The sequence below is a fragment of the Echinops telfairi genome, unplaced genomic scaffold (genome assembly GCF_000313985.2).
Source record: "Echinops telfairi isolate 266 unplaced genomic scaffold, ASM31398v2 ScPeMD7_16;HRSCAF=60, whole genome shotgun sequence".
Lineage (NCBI taxonomy): Eukaryota > Metazoa > Chordata > Mammalia > Afrosoricida > Tenrecidae > Echinops > Echinops telfairi.
The window spans coordinates 4,272,404-4,297,189 of record NW_022103913.1 but is presented as its reverse complement, the minus strand read 5'-3'; the positions used below and the strand labels follow the sequence as shown (position 1 = coordinate 4,297,189).

Genomic DNA, 24,786 nt, shown 5'->3' with positions numbered 1-24,786 from the left:
ATTTAATACCTGTCTTTTGTACTAGACTGTAGTCTCTATGAATGTAGGAACCGTGAGTGCTCACTCACTGGTGTTTCCCCAGCACCTGCTCCGGGTCCAGGTATCTACTCAACACTCAATATTGGTTAACTAAATGAAAGCTAGAAGATATCGAAATATTTACAAGAATGAGATCTTGTGGTAGTTTCGTAATTTCATGTCAACTTGAAGATATATTAAAGTTTAGGGGTGAAGTTTAGCCTGTCAGTCAGGTCGCAGCCTGATGACTTCACTTGGAAGTGCGGCCGCGATGTATAGCTCTCTGGAGGCCAGTTTCTCCTCTCTCCCCCCTCTTTTTGTCTTGACCTTCCTGTTTGCTGGAGTCCTGCCAGGATTTTCACTGACAAAGGCTCAGACCTTGCAGAATTTACACATCATTGGGGATATGGCTCTTCCACATTTTTTCTCCAGAATAAAATATAGGCTAATTTTTCCAATACGCCCATTGGAAATAATCCTCAAATAGGATTTAAAAAAAGTAGAAATGGATATAGTGAAATAAACATTGACTTTTTATGTGAATTCCAGATAGATATATATCAGGACTACCCAGCAAGGACAATGATAAAGAGCACTGTTGATGCAGGTGGTTAAGCATTTGGCTGGCAACTGCAAGGCTGGCAGTTTTCACCTATCCTCAGTCACTCAGTGCAAGAAAGATGAGGCTAAGAGTTGTACAAGCCCCCAATAAAGAGATTTAAAAAAAAAAAAAAAAGATGAGGCTGTCAGAACTCATACATTTTCATAGTCTCAGAAACCCAAGGTAGTTCTACTCTGCATTACAGGGTCACCAGGAGTCAATGGCAGTGGGTTATACCAATGATTGAAACATTAAGATAAATAGGAGATCACTTGGTTATACCAACAGCCCTGTGTTCCTACCAAAGATGAGGCTGGTCTTCGGGAAGGGTGTGTGCCTCTATCAAAAGGTTGCCACTCTTCCAGGCCAGGGCCATAAATATCCCCAACCTGCTGAAAAGCTTCCAGTCTTTGAGAATCGAAATGAATGAGCCTCAACCTAGCTGTGCTGTGGAATGGTTCCCACCAATAATAAACACATGAATTCATATGGAACTTGGGAATACTATTTTTTTTAACTGATGAATGTGAAATTGCCCAATCTGTGGTTTCTCAGCATCTTCTAGAGAGAATAAAACTAAATAAACTTATAACTCAAGGTCAATGAGTCAATTCCAACTCATAGTGACCCTATAGGCCAGGGAAGAACTAGTAACCGAAAGCATTATGTAATATAAAGAAATGTGTGATCTACATTTTCTATTTCTGATCATCTATGAGTTGTCTAAGGAGGTGTGTGTCTAAAGAGGTGTATTAACAAACCTTGAAATAGGAGGATACTTGCAAATGATAAAGAGCTTTGAAACAAAGAGAGCTGGTTACTAAGTCATGTTATGTTTACAGCGCATGTGCAGCCTCCGGGAGAGTGGAAGAAACTGATGGTGCACTCTTCCTGGAGTAAACATTTTCTGTCAAGAGAACTAACCTTGTCAAACAAATCAACTTAGATCAAATCAGTAGGGGACGAAGTAAAAGTCTGCAGTCATCTAGCTGAGAAGCAACAAAGTCCAAATGGGAGAAGCCCACCAGCCTGTGTGATCACGAGGTGTCGATGGGATCAGGTATCAGGCATCAAAGACCCAGAACAAAAAATCTTATCAATGTGAATGAGGGGGAGTGCAGAGTGGAGACCCAAAATCCATCTGTAGACAATTGGACATCCCCTTACAGAAGGGTCGCGGGGAGGAGATGAGTCAATCTGGGTGCAGTGCAGCACCAATGAAACATACAACTTTCCTTTAGTTCTTCAATGCTTTCTCCCCCCACCATAATGACCCCAATTCTACCTTACAAATCGGCTAGACAAGAGGATGTACACTGGTACAGATAGGAACTGGAAACACAGGGAATCCAGGACAGATAAACCCCTCAGGACCAACAATGAAAGTAGCAATACCAGGAGGGTAAGGGGGAGGTGGGGGAAGAAAGGGGGAACCGATCACAAGGCTCTACATATAACCCCCTGACTGGGGGACGGTCAACAGAAAATGGGTGAAGGGAGATGGTCAGCGTAAGACATGAAAAATAATACCAATTTATAAATTATCAAGGGTTCATGAGGGAGGGAAGATGGGTGAGGGAGGGGGAAAAACGAGGAGCTGATACCAAGGCCTCAAGTAGAAAGCAAATGTTTTGAGAATGATGAGGGCAATAAATGTACAAATGTGCTTGACACAATGGATGGATGTGTGGATTGTGGTAAGAGCTGTAAGAGACCCCAATAAAGTGATTTTGTAAAAAAGAACAGTGGCATAGCTTAAGCAACATGAAAGAAACTAATCAGTATGGATTAGCTACCACATACCCTCGATCCTCAGAGCCGCGCTCTGACTAAGCTTTGACACATGGAGCTTGTCACGTGTGCTCACTAATCCCCTGTTTTCTCATCTTCAAGACTCATCATGACTTAGCTGTGACAAACAGTGCATACATTAACCTGATAATAAGTTTATAAAGTAAAAGCCTTATACAAATAAAATAGCTCACTCATTAAAAAAATAAAAAGAAGTAAAAATCTGCCTCATAATTGACTCATCAGTGATGGCCAATATTAGCACTTTTCTATATAACATTTAACATATTATACACTAAAAATGGTTAAGGAACACACGGGTTGCTTATGTTTCTAACTAGTCAAAACGTGGAGACAACCCAATGTCTGTTAACTGATGAGTGGGTAAGTCATGTGCATCCGCACAATGGAATACTATTCAGCACTAAAAAGAAGTGGGCTAGCGACACAGGTCACATGGAAAAGTGCATGTGTTTTTAAAGAGGGCCTACCGTATCATTGCATTCATAGGACTGACCCGCATGGGCACAATCCCCATTGAGAGTAGATGGGGCTCCAGGGGGATGGAATGGATGGAAAGTGACTGCCCATGAGCATGGAGTGTTTTTCAGGGAAGACAGAAATATACCATAATAATTAGATTTTGAATAGGGCTGCACTATCCTGTGAGAATATTAAAAAACAACGAATTGAATTGTACATGTAAATGGGTGAAATATATAGCACATGAACCACATCTCAATACAGCAGGTATTAAAAGGTGGTCACTGCTTCGTCCTCTTCGTCAAGTACACTGTTAATATGTGACTGCCTGCTGCTCCTCCGTAGGAACGTCCTCCTCACAGTGACTCCTCAGTGCTTCATCATGAACTTGCTTCCGAGGGCTGCAGTCAACACCCTTTGCACACATTTCTTAGTCAAGAATAGAACTGAGGGGACAAAGGGCCAGCACTCTTTAAAATGATGCATATTGCTGGGTTGTCCTTCAGGAAGCTCACACTAACACACACTCACCCCAATGGAAAATAAGAACACCTTTTCTGCTACCTTCCCACCAACCCTAAGCATCATCAAACATGTTCACCTTTGGCATTATGATAGCTAATATCATTATTTAAATGGCATATTTTTATTACTGGATTTGAGTTGCATTTCTTGCAGTTATTTGATTTCTTTTATGAAATACTTGCATCTATGTGCTTTGTCCATTTTTTCCTGACATGCTGAAAATTGTTTGCCAATTTGTCTTTTAACTTTGCTTATGGCATGTATTCCCCTATGTATGCTAATATCTTACATAGGCAAATTTCTTTTCCTTTAAGATTCCTGGCTTAAAAACCTAGTCTTTCCCATCCCAATATCAAAAAACTATGATTATATACTGTATATACTCGTGTATACACCGAGTTTTTCAGCACATTTTTGTGGTAAAATTAGGTGCCTCAGCTGATATTCGGGTTGGCTTATACTCAAGTATATACGGTATATACTCTTCTAGTCCATGTTATTTTATTTTTGTTTATTTGAATAAATAATTCCTGCCTTACTAATTTGCAACCCCATGGTGTTGCTGAATTCTTGACTCTGGTTTGTGAACTTCACTTATAAGAGGACTTACTTAACTGCTGGGCCCATTTTATGGCGGTCCCGGTGTCTGCGGCATTGCTTTCAGCTACGCAAACAACTTCTTGTCCAATCTTCCATCCGATCAATGGGTAAAAACCTTTAAAAAGATAAAAATCTAAGCAAGGTACATGATAAATGCATAAGTTATTATAGAGACTTCCACAATACAACAATTTGATTACTTCTGAGAAATAGCAAAGCAACGGTGGAGTCAAACTACCTGACTCCATAGCCCCAGCTCCTTCCATTTACTAGCTGTGGTCTTGCAAGTTCATAACTTCTAGACTCCGTTTCCTCAACTGGAAACCAGCCTACCTCAGAGAGTTATTATGGCACAAATACATCTCAACAGTTAGCACAGTGCCTGGCAAATACAATGAACAATAAATATTAATTTGTATTGGTTGTAGGGATCTCTGTGTTCCTAAAACAGAAAAAAACCTTTCCATTGAGAAATACAAAGTTCTTCTGAGATTGGCTTGTTACAGAAATCCCTATGTTGCTATGTTCATCTCTGATTTCTAAACACTGTTTCTAAAGGAGACAACCTGACGCAGTGGTCAACATTCTCTACCTTCCATTTGTTCAATCAAAGAGTAACAGCTTGAGCGAGGTCAGAATGCAGTGGCAATTTTTAAATCATTGCCGATTTCTGTCCAGTTTAGGAGAACAAAGCCCAGACTAAGAGCCCCAGTTCTGTTGAGCTCATTCCAACTATCCAGGAACAAGCATCTTGGGTTGTCCATCCCAGGATGCCCTTTATGAGAGACAACTAATTCCTAGCGATTGTCATTAAAGCCTTAAATACTCCTGGCTACTTTGAGAATTAGCATCGCAAAAATTTCACAGGAAAAAGAAGATAGATATATTTTTTAATTGGAGACTTGGGTGGGGGAGTGGCTGAAGACTCAGCTGGGACCGGAATGGTTCATGAATCCAAACGCCAACCTACGGGAGACACACAGGTCAGTCTGTCGAGGGGCAGCTACTCGATTCTCTTGCATTGCTATGAGTTGGAATCAATTTAATGGCAATGGGTTTTGGGGGGATTTAAGGTGTTTTAAACAAGTATCATCCATGTTATAGATAAATATTTGGTAGGCTGATCAAAATCTCCCAATCTTTCTGAATTTCTCTATATAACATCTTTTTTTAATATATAAAAATAAGATATTTCCTGAAATATGCTTCTAACTGAAAGCAAGAGAGGGGAAATTGGGATTAGTTTTGTCTAAGAATAGTAATAATATTAAGTGTCTGAGATTAGACTTAATATAACACAAGAAAATAGTATCACAAAATTTAAATATTTACAGAGGAAGTAATGGTTTATTATTCAACAGGATAAATTCTATGAGTATTTACCTCCGGTAGTCTGTTCACAGTTGTTTCCAGTATTAATGTCCAAAAATGTCCCAGTTCCCATGGTGAATTTCACATCTCCTGTATGGAAGCAGCACTCTCCAAACATAGCTGACTGCTGGTCGGCTACCTGCCCAAAACATGTGCGTGTCGGGTCTACTGTCCAGACCACAGTGGTCAAAACAAGCTGGTACTGGTATGACGGCAGAAACACACACCCATGAGCCGGTAAAGAAACACCGGAAATAAAAGCAACTGACTGGCAACTGATTTTTGACCGAGGACAAATATTAAAAAGGAAAGGGACACCTTCTTCAACAAACGGTGCTAGAAAAACTGGATCTACATCAGCAGAAAATGAAACAGGACCATTCCCTCACTCCATGCACAAAAATGAACTCAAGATCGATTAGAGACCTAAATGTAAACTTGAGAGCTATAAGGTTCATCAATGAAAAAACTGGGACAAACTTAAGGGCCCTATTGCAGGGTATACACGGACTACCAATTATAATAAAGGAAACCCTCACAAAAGATAAAGTAGATGACTTGGGCCTATTAAAAATAAAATACTTAGGCACATCAAAAGAATAAAATGAGAGCCCATGGATTGGAAAAAAAATCCTTTACAAATTACAATGGACAAGGAACTAAATATTAAGATCTATAGAATTCAGCAACACTTAAATAAGAAAAAAAAAAACCCCAAATAATCCAGTTAAAAGGTGGACAACGGCTGGGGAACAGACAACAGAAAAGTGGGTGAAGGGACACGTTGGACAGAGTAAGATGTGACAAAATAATAATTTATAAATTATCAAGGGCTCATGAGGGAGTGGGGAGCGGGGAGGGAGGGGAGAAATGAGGAGCTGATACCAGGGACTTACCTGGAGAGCAAATGTTTTGAGAATGATGAGGTAATGAATGTACAGATGTGCTTTATAAAATTGATGTATGTATGGATTGTGATAAGAGTTGTATGAGCCCCCCAATAAAAATTATTTTTAAAATAAATAAATAAAATTTAAAAGGTGGGCAGTGGGCATGAATAGACAATTCACAAGGGGAAACACTCAAAAGGCCAACAAACACATGTAGAAATTGCTCATGATGCCTAGCTATCCAGGAGATACAAATCAAAACAATGCCGAGTTATCACCTCACACCCACTATGACAGCCCAATTCAAAAAAATAGAGAACAACAAATACTGGAGAGGGTAATAGGGGACTGGAACTCTTTTTTGTATACCCTGCTGGTGAGCTTGTAAATATGTACAGCCATTGTAGAAAGTGATGTGGCAATACCTAAACAACTGGCAATAGAAATACCTTATTCCCTGGCAATACCTTTCCTGGGCATAGACAGAACACAAACAGACATATGCTCTCTCACGTTCATTTCAACATAGTTCACAATAACAAGAAGAATGGATAGAGACACTCTGGTAATACACACAATGGGATACTGTGCATCCCTAGAAGCAGAGATGAACCATGAAACGCTTTACAACATGGATGGGAATAGCTGTATCAATCACAAGAGGACAGACATTGTATGAACCCACTGCTATAATAAACACAAGGACCAAGCAGGCTTCTGCTCCCAAGTCATGTATTCTTCCAATGTTATCTCCTGAGCAATGAGGTAGAGAGCTTTCCCGGTGCCCATGAGCCACATACCCCCCTTTATAAGGACACCTCAAAAATCACGTTGGCAGAGGAGACCTCATCTCAGCTGGACCCGGTTCCTCATGATGGAGGAAGAGGGAGAAGGCCATTCAGTTGCTGCCATTCAACCCTGAGCTAAATTCACCCCGAATCTATAGATACTCCTACTAAAAAATGGTAAGTGAACCTTACTAGAATTCAAGCCAAGCTGTAGGCAGGGGGCATGTCTGTCTCAGAGAAGGCAGTTACACTTATGTTGGTGGGTAAACTCGGTAGAGCGACCTCTCATTGGGGGAAAACATGTTTAACAATATTTATATAAACCCACAGGGAAAATATGCCCAATACTGTGTTCCTAATTGGCCACTTTTGACCTATTTTCTATCAAGCCCTATAGCCTGCTGGGAATTTAGACTCTTGTCATTTTGAGGCACACAACATCCTTCACAGGCCACACCAAAAGGATTCAGTGTGAAAACCCCACTGAGCAAACTGGGCTTTGCTTCACACTCCCCTGCAGCAGATTTAAGGAACTGGCATATTCGCTTGGAGTTGAGACTGAAGTGCCTTAGTGTGAGCGCAGGTGACTGCTGTCCCAAGGCTATGGAGTTGGGGTCGTTGGACTTTGGCTCAGATCTCCTGTTTTTAAAGTGGTCAGTGATTGACTGGCAGCTTGGAATTACCGTATATTTACTATTTTAATGCCTTACTTGCTTTCGTGTGACGCATGTTAATCTGGCAGGCAATGGTTCTGCCTTTCTGAATAAGTGTTACTGAAAGTTTTGCCCTATTCCCAACCCCCATTGTTTGTGTAAACAATGACCAATCAAGGAAGGGTTTAATCTGTATAAGTCAACAATTCATGTATTGCAGTCTGAAGATGGCGTGTACCCATATAATTTCATTTTCTCAACAATGTTTTAAATTATATATCATTGACTAAATTAATGAAACTAAATAGAATTATATTATGCCCCAAGAGGATGATTTATAATGTTCTCTATCATAAAATTACAATTATGTGTTTAAAGTAAACCAGAGACATATAAAAAAACCACAGATGTATGAGGGGTTACCGCATCCCCACCCAAAAAAAAAACCCTCAATTTTTTTCAAAGCTGTGTATTTAAATTTTTTTTTACAAAACAACCTTATCACCTTCAAAGCACTCTCCCTTACATTTAATACATTTGTCAAATCTGCTATTCTGTTCTTGGAAAAATTTTTTAACTCATCTGTTTGGATAGCTGACAGCATTCCCTCATTTCAAATCGCTGTCCTTACACGTCCCTCTTTATTCGTGGAAACAGAAAAAAGTTCCATGGAGCAAAGAGAGGCATGCTGTTTTTTGCCAAAAAATGGGGCACTGAGATAGCAACATTAGCAGGTGCATTGTCGTGGTGGCAAAACCAGTCCCCCATCTGCCATAATCAGTCTTTTTTTGTCACACACTGTTACACAATCTTTCCAGAACCTCTAAATAGAAAGCTTTATTAACAGTCCGACCTGGTGGAACGAACTCCAAATGAATGACAAGTGGAAGTTTATAATCATTCGGGAAGTTGACAGAAATCCAGAATAAGGTCTGTCATCAATCAATATTTCACCTTTTTTGAAATGAGAAAAAACACTCATACACTAGCGTTTTCCCCACAGCACTGTTCTTGCGAGCTGTGTTCAACATGACAACAGTTTCTGTGGCACTTTTCCCAATGGGAAACAAAATTTCACAGCTGCACAGTGTTCTATTAAATCAGTCATCACAAAAAAACGAGGTTCAAGTGAACTGCGTTTACGAAAAAATTCACTGTGACCAGAAAGAACCTTCCAGGTGATGCCACTGAGTGCACTAACTCAGAGAGGGTTGCTCGGATGGACAATGAAAGCTCCACCCAGAGGAGCTTTTTCCTATTATTTTTTTTGGGGGTGGTGGTGGTAACCACCTTGTATGAATGTATTTGGGCTTGTAATCAGTTCTAGCTAGAATTTAAGAATAATTAGTTTTTAGGACATGGATCTACTTTAGATTCACCCTCATGAAGAGATCACTACAGATATGGGTGCTATATCAAAATGTGAAGAAATCAGATGATGTCTAGCTATCATAAAGAATTATATCTGAAGTCTTCAAAGTCTTATCTTCAAACCAGCAGCCAGATAAGTGAGGCATCAACTAAGTCCACATGGAAGAAGCAACAAGTCTGCATTATACAAGGATTATAAATAATAGAATCCAAATCCACAGGAGGGATTGGACTCGAGCTTAAATAGTAAACACCTGGTTTTCAGAAGGCTAAGGAAGTGGAAGCCCCAAATCCATATGCAAGGTCCACATATGGATTAAACCTCTGGTGAATCCCAACACAAAACACAGTCCAGGGATGTGAATAGTTTAGCTATCAGACTAACAGCATTGTAAAGTTGATTATGGCAGATGGAGGTTAAAATGTGGTTAGGTTAAAATGTAATATCTTATCATTTAATCTCCCTTTTGATCCATTTAAAAGTTGTTTCAGTTTTTATTATTTTCTGCTTTTTTCCAATTGAGGTTTTTCTATGTTTTGTCTAGTCACTGTTATGGGGTTTTGTTTATTTGTTTGCTTCCTATTTGTGTTTTGTATGATTTTCTATATATTAAATCCAAGATAGATATATCTATAGAGGAAGTAACTGGATTGGTCATTGCCTAGGGGGCATATATCAGGGGAAGATGGAGGGAAAAGGGGAGAAGAAAACCTGAAATTAATTGTGATGATGATTGCAAAATCATTTTATTATGACTGACGGATTAAATTGTATGATATGTGATGTATATGCCAATAAAACTATTTAGAAAAAAAGAGTTACAATCTCCGAAACTCATGGGGCAGTTCTACCCCGGCCTGTAGGGTCACTGTGGATGGAATCCACTTGATGGCAGTACGAGTGTCATGAGCAATATTAGGAATAAAGGCCAGGATAAAAGTTGTGCAGGAGAAATACTATCTCATTCTCAATTAGGAAGTAGAGGTTGAACTCATTGGTCAAAATTTCTCTTAATTTCTCTTTTAATAAGAGCCAGAAGAGTATATTTAACTATACATAGGTTTAACTCAGAACTATCTATAAACCAAGTCTTCCATTTTATTTAACATATATATGATATTTTGTTAAGGTAACTAGATGTAGATATAAAAGCAGCAATATTTAAGGAGCAAAATTCATGGGGACCAAAACAAAAATAAAAAATTGTTTTCACTTATCTAGAACTCTTCCAGCCATGTTAATCTGAACTTGAGCTTACTTAAACTGAGATTTAATGAGTGAAAGCTCAAAGCCACTGAGTCAATGCTAACTCACAGTGACCTCTGTGGGTTTCCGGGACTGTAACAGTGTATCAGAGTAGAAAGCCCAGTCTTTCTCCAGCAGAGCTGCTGGTGGTTTTGAACTGCTGACCATGCAGATCACAGCCCAACTTGTAACCTCTACACCACCAGGGATCCTTTAATAAGATTAAGATTCTCTAAATGACTACAGCTTTGTAACTTGGAAATGAAATTCCTCTTCCCTTGTCTTCTTTCCCAGCTGCTGTGGGGTCTGACCATCCAGCAAGGTGGTCTACACATCCTGCTGAAGTGATCACAGCACAAGGCCTGAGTTCTACAATTTCTCCATCAGCTGGCCAATCCTTGGGGTTCCCCAACTTCTTCTCTTAACCAGTCAGAGGAAAGGAATACTCAAGAAAAAAAGGACCTCTGAGGTCCGGTAGCAGATAGCTAAGGTTGCTAGACAAGGCAAGTACAACTTACTTCAATAATTTAAATTTCCCTATCATTGCTTATGGTTTCATTGTCTCAAATATGCACTAAGTATTTATCCCATTTTTATTTTTTTAAAGGGAGTTATAGAATTTTTAACACTGTAGATCTTTTTTAAAAAATATTTCTTATATTCCTTCTTTTAAAAAAGTCATTTACTGGGGTCTCTTACAGATATTATAACAATCTACAAATCAATTATATCAAGCAAACTTATAATATGTTGCCATCATTATTTTGAAAACATTATCTTTTTACTTGAGCCTTACCTTATCAGCAACTCTTTTTTCCCTCTCTTCCCGACCCTCCCACCCCAATTTTTGCATTTCAAAGTACCAAACATAACCAAAATATAATACTATAAACAGATTTAACAGTTTTCTGAAGTCAGAAGAGATAATGAAACATTTCCATTATTCGAATACTTTGGGACACTTTAATTTAAAAAACAAAGTCATTTTAATTTTATTCTGCCAAGGGTCTTTGACTTCTCTTAAACCTAGCCACAACTATTCACATAGATTCTTTCAGCTTATATTATGCAAAGGGAAATCCTAAAACTTTCTACTTACCAAGGCCATGATTGGTATAGACACACCAAATATCTCTTCATTCACGGTTCCAAAATTGTGGCTTCAAATAAAATTGATTAAAAAGGCATCGTTTTAGAAATATTAATTACAAAATTCAGTAAATTGTTTATAGTAGAATCAAAAGTTACATAATAAGCACACCAGCACCCAAACATACCACAAAAATGCTTTTACCTACCAAACAAAATGAATTCAGGGATCATATTGCTGTTCCCTATGCCTGACGCCCAGTATTACCTCGTGTCCTTTACAGGAGGCAGGAGAGAGCATGGTATTGACAGCAGGGAGGTAATGAGGCCGCTCCAGCACATCTGGGCATAAAAACAGGTCATGAGACTCCCACCTACATTACATAGACTGGCAATTTAATAAGAAAATAAAAGAGTCCTTACCTCATACGGGTCAAAAAGTCCAGTTGTACTGGCATTTGAAAAATCTGTGGCATATTCAGAACCTAAATTCACATTGGAAACAAAACATTTTAAATCAGGTAGTTTAAACACCTGCCACTGTGTAATAAAACAGAATTCTGTCTACTCCCAAATTCATTCCCACATGTGTATTTCCAATGTCAAGTCTCCAAAGCAGTTTCCCACTTAATCTCTACGAATGTTTACAGTTTACAGAAGGGGATCCATACACAGTTACGTTATGAGTCTCAACTTAGAAATGAGAACAGAGGTCAAAACAAAGTGACAGTTTGTGGGGCTCAACATAAATCTTCCCACTCTTGAAATTATACCTCTCCCCAAGTCTTATGTTCAAAATTTCATCGTAATTTTCAAATTATCCACCTCTAACAAGAGATCTATCTAGCTTTATTGCAATATGTAGCTATTTGGGAACCAAAGGGCAGTGTGCCTGGGATACAGGAAGTAAAAACGAGACAAAAGTAACCTTTTATCCCCTGGGCAAATCTTTTTTTGTCACGTTGCGATCATTGAAAGAGTTATCAGATAATTTTTACCTTTCGTAAGTTTATGTAACAACCAAGTATCAATAGTCCCAAAGCGGCAATTTTCCTCTTCAATTGCTTTTTGTACCTTGAAAAGGAGCACCAAATCAATTTTAAGAGGCTAAAGGCAGTGAAAGAGCAAGCACAGCACAAAATTAAGCGCGGAGTGATAGAATGCAACGTAATCCCATTGAAAATGTATCACAAACAATGTTTCTGGTGGTACAAACAGTTTGAGACTGATTACTAATTTAAAAGTGTGCATTCAAATCCACTCAGAGATACCACAAGAGATACCACAAAAACAAGATAACCTACCTGTTTCCGTGAAAATATAGTTAAGAGAACGCTATGAAGCAATTCTACTTGGTAATCCATGTCACCGTGACTCAGCATCAAGTCAACAGTACTGAGTTTCATGTTGAATTAGCTTTATGCTTTCTGATAGATGCTATCCCTCATATGTTAGTCACGTAAGGTCTATTACGGATATTCAAATACATGCAAGGGGGCTTCAAAAATTTTTGGAAGATAGGATTAAAATAAATTTTAACAAAGAAAGAAAAATGTGAGGGTGGACCCCAGCCATCCTCTGAGTTGCACAAATTTCTTCTAGATCACCATCCTGACTCCCAGACACCTGTCTGGACCAGCAGGGTCTTCTAGGGCTGGGCATCCTGAACTCTGCCCCTTCCACAGCCCTCCCCCATCACAGAGTGCTAACCCACACTGGAACGGAATCCCCTAACGGTTTCTCCTGCAGGAGCTCTGCACCTTCTCCCCGGGGCTCTCCTTTATTTCTTTTCTTTCATTCTCTTTCCTGGTTGTATTTTCTTGCTTTTCTTCGATGTATCATTTACTTTTATGCCTTTGTTTTCTTTCCTACCTTTTTCCTCTTATTTCCTCCTTTACTCTCTTTTCCCCTTTCTAGTTTTGCTTCTTCTGTTTTGTGTGCTTTGATTTTTCTCCTCCTTTGTTCTTTTGTTTTCCTGTCCTTTTGTTACTTATTATTCATCAAATACTTATTTTTCATACTGTTGTTTGCTTGTTCCCTTTCACATCCTTTTTCCATTATTATTTTGTTGGCATTTGTTTCTAATGTTTTTTCTTTTCTCATGTTTTCACTTATTTATTTTTTCCTGCACCATGCCCATACAGCCACATCATTCCAGGACCTCCTACAGACCCACCCATTGGGCTGGGTCACCACCCAGATCTGTACCACTTAATAAATAACAGACAGTAGCCAGCACTAACTAGATGAATATGTCCTTCACTGTACTGGATGAACAGTGAACAAGAACAGCACACGTGCTCACTTTCTCAATACACCTACCAAGAGACAGGTGATGAGAACCAAAGCACACACCAACATGCAGTCACCACATAAATACAAATGCAACAACATTAGAATGTCTCAGAGACAACAGATTGATTTCAGTTCACAGGAAGAAACAAGAAGACCAAAATACAAGGCCACAATCTGGCATTGGAAAAAACGCGCTGGAATTAGCTAACAAGGAATTCAAAGAAAGAAAAATTTTAGAAAAATTCAGGAAAACACTACAAGAAATGGTAAAACAAATGAAAAATTAAAAATAATATGAAAACAGCAAATAGTAATACAGATTACCACTAAGGTTTGAGAAGTAGATAATGAGTAGAAAAGACAAAGAAGTAGAATTGAAAAAAGAGATGACTAAGTTAATGAGATTGAAGACAAATCATGCAATACAAATCAGCTAGAGGAACAATCAGGAAAGAACAACAACAAAAAAACCCACAAAAATCAACACAAGAACACTTTATTCGAATAACCTGGCATTCTGTGATGCTCACTTTCCCAAACGATCACTGAAGACAAAATGGGTGCATAAGCAAATGTGAAAAAAGCTGATGGTGCCCGGCTATCAAAAGATACAGTGTCTGGGGTCTTAAAGGCTTAAAGATAAACCAGCAGCCATCTAACTGAGAATCAACAAAGAAAACATGGGAGAAGCACACCAGCCTGTGTGATCAAGAGGTGTCAGTGGGCTCAGTTATCAGGTAGCAAAGACCCAGAACAAAAAATCATATCAATGTGAATGAGGGGAAGTATGGAGTAGAGACAATTGGACATCCCCTTACAGAAGGATACCAAGGAAGAGACTAGCCAGTCAGGGTGCAGTATAGCACCAATGAAACATACAACTTTCCTCTAGTTCTTCAACGCTACCCCACACGCTGCCACTATCATGACCCCAATTCCACCTTACAGATCCGGCTAGATCAGAGCATGTACACTGGTACAGGTAAGAGCTGGAAACACAGGAAATCCAGGATGGATAAACCCCTCAGGACCAATAATGAGAGTATTGATACCAAGAGGGGAAGGGGAAGGTGGGGGGAGAAAGAGGGAACCGATCACAGGATCTACATATAACCCCCTCCCAGGGGGACGGACTACAGAAAAGTGGGTGAAGGGGGACAATGGTCAGTGTAAGACATGAAAAAAAATTTATAAATTATCAAGGGTTCATGAAGGAGGGAGGGTGGGGGAAGAGGAAAATGAGCTGATACCAAGTGCTCAAGTAGAAAGCAAATGTTTTGAAAATGACGTTGGCAACATATGTACAAATGTGTTTGACACAATGGATGGATATATGGATTATGGTAAGAGCTGTATAAGCCCCCAATAAAATGATTTTTTATAAAAAACCCAGCAAGAAACTAACATGTGATCAGAATTCCAGAAGGGGAAGAAACGAATTAAAATAAAAAATGCACAGATTAAATTGGCAGAGAGTTTTTAGAAGAAAAACTACAAAATATCATGAAAGACTAGAAGACATGCATCCAAGATGGACAAACCCGAAACATAATCGGCCTCTGGGTGCATCCTGGGCACTCAGGCCAGGTGCTGTGGAACGCGGGAACACTGAATCCTGGGTCGTCAAGGTGCACAGAACGCTCCAGAGACTGCATCAGTGAGATGCAGTTCCCAACGGGGAAACTTCACAGGGTGAACTGGACTCTCTCAGACATTTTGTAACCTGAGCCTTAAGTCGGAAAATACATGGTGTCTGAGGAAGTGGAAGACAGCTGTACCAAGACTGTTGAACTGTTGTAAAGAAACATGGTCTTAGTACATCAATGCCCTATATGCTGCATTAAGATATGTATTATTCCGGCAAAGCTATGATGGACATTCTGTTTTATTTTGTTTTGGTTTGTTTTTATAAGAGTGCATCTCAAAGGCTTTATGTCATCGGGGGTCACCCTCTTGACATTGTGTTATATGCTTTTCTGTTTTCTGGTCAATGAAACCCAGGACTGATGAACCTATGGGGGCAGCAAGTAGAACAAGTTTTTTGTGTTTTGGGGTGTTATTTTTTGGGGGGGAAGGGACACAGGGATGGTGGGAGGCAGGGTAAAAGAGAGGAGATGTCAAGGAGGCCAGGAAGAGAAAAACTACGTTTGGAAACTGATTATAGAAGTAATTGTGCAATTCTGCTCGACGTGCTTGAACTATGGAATGATCTATAGATTAACTGCCAATTAATAATAAATGAAAACAAAACATAGATTCAGGAATGGATTTTGGGCTCACACTAAATCCTAGCTCCAACTTAAGAACAATTAGTTCTTACATCGTGGCCTTGCTTGACACTCACCCTCAGGAAGGGAACACAGAAGAAAATATGTGATACAGCAAAAGGTCGCGAAGAAATTAGATAATGCCCAGCTATCAGATAAAATAGCATTTGGGGTCTCACAGGTTTGTCTCCAAACAAGCAGCCATCTATCTAAGTGAGATGTCAACTAAGTCCACCTGGAAGAAGCACACCATCATCAGCCACCAAAGAATTGTCAAGTATATAACCCAAAGTAGGAGGGATGAATATCAGAGCCTAAATAGTGGGAAACCAGTTTGCAGAAATTTGTGGATGACAGTGGGAGCCCAAGATTCATTCGTGGGATCTACATAGGAAATACGCCTCCTATGAACTCTCTCTATGCACAGTTGAGAGAAGGGAGGAAAGTGGTTCTTAGAGTGCACTGGAGAGATGAGGACAGAAGATCAAAGCCATAAATGTGACTTGAACAGTTAAAACACTGTTGTTTCCCCCTCTGATGCATACTGGACCTGATTTGGTTCTCAACATTTTCTATATCTTTGTTTTCTTTGTTCATATTAGGGTGTATCTCAGACGTGTTATATTATTGGAGGTCACCTTCTTGAAGTTGCGTTACTTGTTTTTCTGGGTTTTGGTATATGAAACCCAGGATTGATGAACTAATAGGGACAGTAAGTAAAATAAGGATTTCAGGGGAGTGGAGGTAGTTGGTAATGGTGGTGGGGTTAAAAGGGAGACGATGTCAGCCTGTCTGGATAGGACAGGCTGGATGAACAATCTGGAGGAGAAAACAACGGGACTGACAGTTCCGGGGGGACATGGGAGAGGGGGAGGAGGGGGGAAGGGAAGAAGAGGGGATAACAAACCCAGGGACAAGGGAACAACAAGCGATCCAAATTGGTGGGGAGGTGGGTGTGGGAGCCCTGGTAGGGCAGGGTCAAGGGAACGTAACAAAGAGGAGGTGCTGAAATCCTGGTGGTGACTGAGCATGATAGTGGGACAGGAGGAGAATCAAGGGAAATAGAGGAAAGAGCTGGGAGGCAAAGGGCATTTATAGAGCTCTAGATAAAGACATGTACATATGCAAATATATTATTTGGATGGGGAAATAGATCTATGAGCCTACATTTATAAGTTTAGTATTAAGGTAGCAGAAGGACATTGGGCCTCCACTCAAGTACTCCCTCAACATAAGAACACTTTGTTCTAATAATTCGGCATTCTGTGATGCTCATCTTCCCAATACAATCACTGAAGACAAAATGAGTGCATAAGGAAATGTGGTGAAGAAAGTTGATGGTGGCCGACTAGCTAAAGATATAGCATCTGGGGTTTTAAAGGCTTGAAGGTCAACAAGTGGCCATCTAGCTCAGAAGCAACAAAGCCCACATGGAAGAAGCACACCAGGCTGTGTGATCATGAGGTATCAATGGAATCAGGTATCAGGCATCTAAGACCCAGAACAAAATCATACCCAATGTGAATTGGGGGTTGGCATAGAATGGAGACCCAATGCCCATCTGTAGAAAATTGGACATCCCCTGACCAAGGGGCAAGAGGGAAGAGATGAGCCAGTCAGGGTGAAGTAAAGCCCTGATGAAACACACAGCTTTCCTTTAGTTCCTTAATGCTTCCTTCCCCCACTATCATGACCTCAATTCTACCTTACAAATCAGACTACACCAGAACATGCACACTGCTACAGATAAGAGCCTGCAACACAGGGAATCCAGGACAGATAAACTCCTCAGGGCCAACAAGGAGAGTAGAGATACCAGGAGGATTAGGGGTGGGTGGGGAAAGAAAGGGGAAATTGATCACCAGGATCAACCAAGAACTCCCTTCCAGGGGGACGAACAACAGAAAAGTGGGTGAGGGGCAACAGAGGACGATGTTTTCATATCTTTATGAAAACAATAATCTATAACTTATCAAGAGTTCGTGAGGGAGAGTGGGCGGGGAAGGAAGGGAGAAGAAATAGGGGGCTGATATCAGGGGCTCAAGTGGGAAGAGAATGTTTTGAAAATGATGATGGCAGCATACATGTTTGACACAATGGATGAATGTATGGATTGTGATAAGAAATGTAAGAGCCCCCAATAAAAGTATGTCGGGCTTGCTTCAGCGGCACATATACTAAAATTGGAATGATACAGAGAAGATCAGCATGGCCCCTGCACAAGAATGACACGCAAATTCGTGAAGCATTCTATATTTTATTAAAGAAAAAAAAGTATGTAAAAAAATAAAGAAAGAAAATAGAAAGGAAGCTTGGAAATAATCAAGTTACAATGAAATAAGACTAATCTCTGATTTTTTTGGCAAAATCTCAGGAGACACAATTATAAGACAGCTTATATTTTTAAAATTTTAGTTGAGTCAATTAGAAAACTCTTAAGGTGATTTCCACCCCCATGAACATTCCACTTATTAAATTTTCCAATTGATAAGCATTATAATTTGTCTTTCTAAGGAACATAGTAAAATATATTTTATGGATGTGTGTATCATTTTCTGGAGATATTAATAACCAAAAATAATTACAAGAACTTTTGTTTGATAAGAGCAGTACAATGTCATGGTACTTTAGTCAATGTGAGAGATAAGTTTTGTGTCAACTTGGCTGAGCCAGGATTTTAGGACTCTAGTTTGGCAGCTGAGACCTCCTCCATGATGTGACCTAACATAAAGTAATCAACTCCCTAATGGGATCTGCTGTGCGCAGACAAACTGTTGTGGGAAGATTAGGGTGGAATGCAACCCCTTAATCAGGTCACCCAACTCCAAACCAAATTCACTGCCATCCAGTCAACGCTGACTCACAGTGACCCCCTGTGGGTTTCAGAGACTGTAGCTGTTGACAGGAGTAGAAAGCCAAGTCTTTCTCCTGAAGAGCTACTGGTGGTTTTGAACTTCTGACCATACATATTGCAACCCAATGTGTAACCACTATCCAACCAGGACTCTTCCTTGATGTAACTGAAATAAAGTTTCCTCATGGGTTACTTGTTATATAAGTACACTGTGGGAAAGCTATCTTGCTTCTTGCTGGTCTCAATCCTGCATCTGGCTCACTGACTTCTTTCTCTGGATGTCAGCCAAGACCTGCCATATTGCCTACTGACCCTAAGAGCCATCAGCAACCTGCCATTTGACATGCTGACCTTGGATTCATCCTCCTAGGCAACCACCAACCTGCAGCCTTCCCACAGCTACATTAGTCTGCATAGGTCTCCAGCTTAACATCTGACTAACAGCCTTGAATTGGACTGAATTTACCCGTTTCTACAATGATGTAAGCCATTTTCTTGATACAAATTTCTCTCTTTATAAATAAATTTTTTAAAAATTCTAAAAACAAAAATGCCCAGGCAGCAATGAAATGACATATGAAAAGCTGTGAAAGAGAGGGGGGAAAAAACCAAAACCCCCCAAATTACATTTCCAGCAAAACTATCTTTCAAATACAGTAGGGAATTTCCAAGTAAATGTAAATTATAGGAATTTGTACTAACCACACAAACCTTAAGAAATACCAAAGGTGTTTTTTGGCTAGGAAACCAACAATAGCAGACAAGAACCTGAGATTAAGATGCATGAAACCAGCACTTGGAAGTCAATGCAGATGCTGAAAGTCCCAAGTGAAACTAACCTACAGGGCTGAAAATAAGGAACAAAACAGATCATCAACTGGTAAGAGAAGAAGCTACAAGTCAATTACAAGAGTGAACATACTGCCTTAAACTCAGGAAGAAAGTAATAAATTACAGTGCAACCTCACAGAAAATTATTATGTCAACAAAAGTTAAAAACTGTGAGGATTTTTTATTAAATACTAAAGCAACAGCAATGAAGAAAACTACAAGAAAACCGACAAACAAAATTAACTCATCACAGAAAATTATGTGGATAAAGAAACCAGCATCACCATCCACAGAAAAACAACAGCAGTCTGTTATATCCATAAGAAACTGCATATAAATGGATGAAGTACACCAGTCAAAGGATAAAGGATATCAAAACACACGAGAAAACAGGACCCATTTATATGTAGTCTACAAGAGACATACCTGAGACAAAAAAACAAAAGCAGATTGTAAAACCAAAGAATGGGAAAAAATACATCAAGCTAGAGGCAATCAAAAATTAACTGAAGTGGGAATGAATATTCATTTCTGGGGGGTTGGGAAAAAGACCAACACAAGGGGTGAAAAAGGACATTACATAATGACTAAAGGAATCATTGAACATGAAGACATGAACATAATAAATATCTATGCACCCAATAAAGAAATAGACAACTTTACAATAAACGTTGTAGTTTTAGGAAAGATCATATACCACTTTAAAGGACAGGTTAACAAGTTGAATCAAATAGCTGAATGTGAATTTTTAAAGTATAAAATGGCCAATGAAAAATGGGAAATGTATTTTTCCTAAAATACGGCATTAATATACTGTAAAATAAACACACAAACAGAAGACAAACTAGATGACTGTGATTGCCTACGAATTAGACACTTATATGCAACAAAAGATTCCACCCAAAGAGTGAAAAAAGAACCCACAGACTGGGGAAAAATTTCAGCAACGACACATCAAACAAGGAATAGATTTCTAAAATTTATAAAAAAGTCAACATCTCAACAAGAAAAAGACAAATTACCCAATTAAAAATAGGAAGAGGATATGCATAGATACTTCACCAAAGAACACGTTCAGGAGGCCAACAAACAGAACAAAATGCTCATGACCATGAGCCATTCAAGAGAGGCAAATCAAAATGATAATGAGGTATCATCTCATGCCAGCATTAATGTCAACTTTAAAGAATGGTGAGGGTGAGAAAAGACTGGCACTCTCCAGGCATGCTGGCAGGACTATAAAATGGTACAGGTTGAGAACAAAAATGGCATACGACATAGCAGTACTACTACTTGATTATATATATTCTCACGTATATTTGTACACACACACGAGAAAGAGAGAAAGAGAGGCATGGCACAAATAGATATATACATACCCAAGTTCATCACAACACTATCCACAATGGCAAAAACATAGGAACAATCTACATGCCTAGCAAAGGAAGATTGGGTAAATAAACTTTGAAATAATACACACAACAAAATGTTAAACAACATTAATTAATACTGGTGAATCTTTGAAACATTTCGTAACATGGAGGAACCTGGAGGGCATAATGTTGGGTGAAATTCTTACTTTCACTGCCACAGAGTCTATTCCAACATCCAGAGACCCTTTACGACAGAGTTTCATTGCTTCTATGGGCTTCTTACACTGTAAATCTTTACAGAGGCTGAAAGCCTCCTCTTTCTCCCATGGAGTGGTTGGTTGACTCAAACTACTGACTTCTAGATAGCATCCAAACTAATGTTTAAGAAAAAAAAATTTTTTTTTTAAATTGGGGGGTGGTTTTTCACACCAAAAGAAACCATCTGATGGTTACCAAAGATGAGAAGGTAAGGGAGGGGGGAAGTTGCTATCTAGAGGGTAGACAAGTGTTAATTTGGGTGAAGTGGGAAAATATATATAAAACGAGAGAGGTTGGCAAAAAATGGTTAAGAGGCAGGAAAAGCCAGTGGAAGGTTTGCAAGAGATGGCAAACCTGTGGCTCAGTTTCTGCTAAATTGCAGACTAATCTACAAGAAGAACAATAACACTACTGAAGTACACACACCTTGGTATTACCAACCAGTAGGCCTGGAAGGCAGAGCTGGAGGCCAGCCAGAAGGGGCCTTCACCCAGAATCCAGAGCCTGGGCAATACCCAGAGTCTAGTGGGCATAACCATTACCCAGATGGTCCCAAAGCACAGAAGACTATTTCTGAGTCTTGAAAGTGAACATAAAGTGTTCTGCTGGGGTTTGGACTGACAGTACCGGTTAGCCCTTCTTTCGCTCCAGTTTGAAATAGAAATGTGTGCCTGATCTACCACTGTACTTGCATTCCACGTTGCACAGGTTGACATATAAAGCGGAATTTTGCCCTAGGACAGAACACGCAACTAAGCCTCACTCATATTTGATTTATATGTTCAGAAGATGAGATTCTCAACTTGGATTTAAGGATGATGTCATGGGGTGAGTGATTTCTATGTGTCAAGGGCATTAATGTTGAGGGAGTGAAAGGGAGGAATGTTATGGATTGAACTGTATCCTCCCCAAATAAATGTAGCATCCCTACCTTCTAGGCCTGTGGTTCCAATCCCTTTAGGGATTGCGCTGTGTTAACGAAAGGGTCACTGGAGGTATAGCAGGACCTACTCTCTTGAAATGTCAAAGAGCTGAGAAAAGAGGAGAGGTGGGGGAATGAAGACTGTCCAGGAGCACAAGCTCAGATGGGATGTGGGCCTTCCTCTCAGAGCACACACAGGAAGCCTTCCCCGGGAGCAGGCAGCCTGGCCTTAGGGCATAGAGTCTACTTTGTGCGGAAAATAAATGTGTGTGCTTAAGTCATCCATTTGAAGCATTTCTGTCATAGCAACAATAGAAACTAAGTATAAAGGGGGTCTTTGAGGGTGTGTGTGAAGGGTGTTCTAGTTCTTGATCTAGTTGCTACACAGATTCCTGCTCTACAATGTATTGAGTGGTACATTTCCACTGTTGGGCATGTTCTCTATATGAACAGGTTTCAGAAAGCATATAAGGAAGCATGCCTTCCATCTCATTACCTGCTCCAAACCAAACTCACTGCAATTGCGTCAACGCCAACTCACACTCGCTCTCGTTGCCATCTAACGAGGCCGACTCATGGCGACTCCACAGAGAAAGGTGGAATTGCCCCTGTGAACTTCCCTGACTGTAACACCTGTGGGCGCTTACCCCCAAATAACTACTCTGTGTTCACTAAAAATTTTTCCTCCGCCTGGTTATTTTCTGGTTTCTACATCCACATATTTATCTTACCTCCGGCAGGTTCTGCAAAACCCAGGCCAATCTCAAGGACACGTGCTGGGTGGTGAATGTGAGCACACTGCCCGCTAAAAGGCGTTTGCTGCGAGTGAAAAAATGCAGCAGTCGGCAGGAACTGTGTAGCAGCTATTAAAAAACAGACAAAGGAGGTTTTAGCAAATGGTACTTGATGTTTCCATATTCATTCTACACCCATTTATCAAATAACAGTTATTCAGTTACTGCAGTGGGCTCAATGGTGACCTCAAAAGATATGTCCATCATGAGCTTGTGAATGTGAACTGATTTGGAACAAGAGCCTGTGCAGATACAATTAACTTCAGGATCCTCTGATCGAATCATCCTGGGTGAAATCTAACCCCCCTTGTTTCAGAGTCAATTCCATCTCAGTGTGATTGTTTTCACAACAGAAACAAAATGCTCCCTGGTTATGCACCATCCTCACAATCATGCTTGGACCTGTTGTGACAACCGCTGTCCACTGGGACAATCAGTTTCCATAAAGGTCTTCTTTTCTGTGGACTCTCTTCCAAACATGACTGCTCTTCCCGGAACTGGTCCTTCCTGGTAACGTGACAGAAGCATGTAAGCCCATCTCTGTCAGCCTCACTTCTAAGCAGTCTTCTACCTGTACTTCTTCAAAGGAAGGTTTGTTTTTTTTCTGGAAGTCCACATCATATACAATGTTCTGTCAGCACCACAGCATTAATTCCTCTTCAGGATTCTGCATTTATTGTCCAGAGTTTTCATGCATGAGGTGAAAGTGTGTGGGTCAAGTGCACCACTGTTCTCAAAGTGCCATTTTTGCTTTTTAACACTTCAAATGTGAAGGTTTGCCCAATTAACAGTAAATCATTTGGTTTCTGCCTGCTGTTTCCATGGACATAGGTTATGGATTCAAATTAAGGAAATCCTTGGCAACTTCAATCTTTTCCCCATTTATTATGATGATGTTTATTGGACCAGTTTTGAGGATTTTTATTTTACCTTGAGGTATAATCAATAACTGTTCCAAGTGTTCTTCACTTTCAACAAGCACGGTTGTGTCAACAAATATTGTGGTTTGTTCTTGGGAGTCTAGATCAGCAGTTCTCAACCTGTGGGTCGCAACCCTTTGGGGGTCAAACAACCCTTTCACAGAGGTTGCCCAGTTCATAACAGTAGAAAAATTACAGTTATGAAGTAGCAACAAAAATAATCTTATGGTTGGGGGTCACCACAACATGAGGAACTGATTAAAGGGTCATGGCATGAGGAAGGTGGAGAACCACTGGTCTAGATACTCAGATGATTTGCTCAGCATGCAGACTGAGTAAGTATGATTAGAGACTACAACCCTATTGTATACCTTTCCTGATCTTCTTAGTAAAATCTTTAAAAACAGTTACTTTCCATGTGCACCTATTTCTAACTATGGAAGTTAAGGAAAACACAATCAAGGTGTTTGCGTTTTTCTTACTTCCTTGCCCTATACTAAAATTTTGCTATAGCACTTGCAGATAAATCTGTACTATTTAATAGCAGAGTAACAGTAATTCACTTCACTGCTACTTAATCACTGTCATATGTTCAAAGCTGTTGGTTAATCTCTAATTTTGAAGACTCATATTCCAAACATTTTCATGCTACCCATAATTTTCTCTAAGCTACAAATTGCCTAAGTACCAATATACATATGACGCACACAAGAATACACACAAGGGAACAACAAGTGATCCAAACTGGTGGCGAGGTGGGTGTGGGAGGCCTGGTAGGGCATGATAAAGGGTAATGTAACAAAGAGGAATTGCTGAAACCCTGGTGGGGACTGAGCATGATAGTGG

At 39.8% G+C, this 24,786-nt stretch overlaps 1 protein-coding gene and 1 non-coding gene across 2 annotated transcripts in view; one reads left to right on the top strand and one right to left on the bottom strand.

Moving 5' to 3' along the window:
• The window catches only part of GK5 (glycerol kinase 5), a 91,264-nt gene that overhangs the window by 36,493 nt on the left and 29,985 nt on the right, over positions 1-24,786 (bottom strand). The window contains exons 5-11 of the mRNA XM_013007099.2: positions 22,958-23,089; positions 12,425-12,500; positions 11,850-11,911; positions 11,695-11,768; positions 11,437-11,497; positions 5,402-5,528; positions 4,029-4,133 (exon numbers count right to left, since the gene is read on the bottom strand). Coding sequence (XP_012862553.1) covers positions 4,029-4,133; positions 5,402-5,528; positions 11,437-11,497; positions 11,695-11,768; positions 11,850-11,911; positions 12,425-12,500; positions 22,958-23,089 — 637 coding nt within the window. The remainder of the gene's footprint in view (positions 1-4,028; positions 4,134-5,401; positions 5,529-11,436; positions 11,498-11,694; positions 11,769-11,849; positions 11,912-12,424; positions 12,501-22,957; positions 23,090-24,786) is intronic.
• LOC115868652 lies at positions 18,146-18,248 on the top strand. Its single transcript, XR_004045727.1, has one exon. It is a non-coding gene; the product is annotated as a U6 spliceosomal RNA (small nuclear RNA).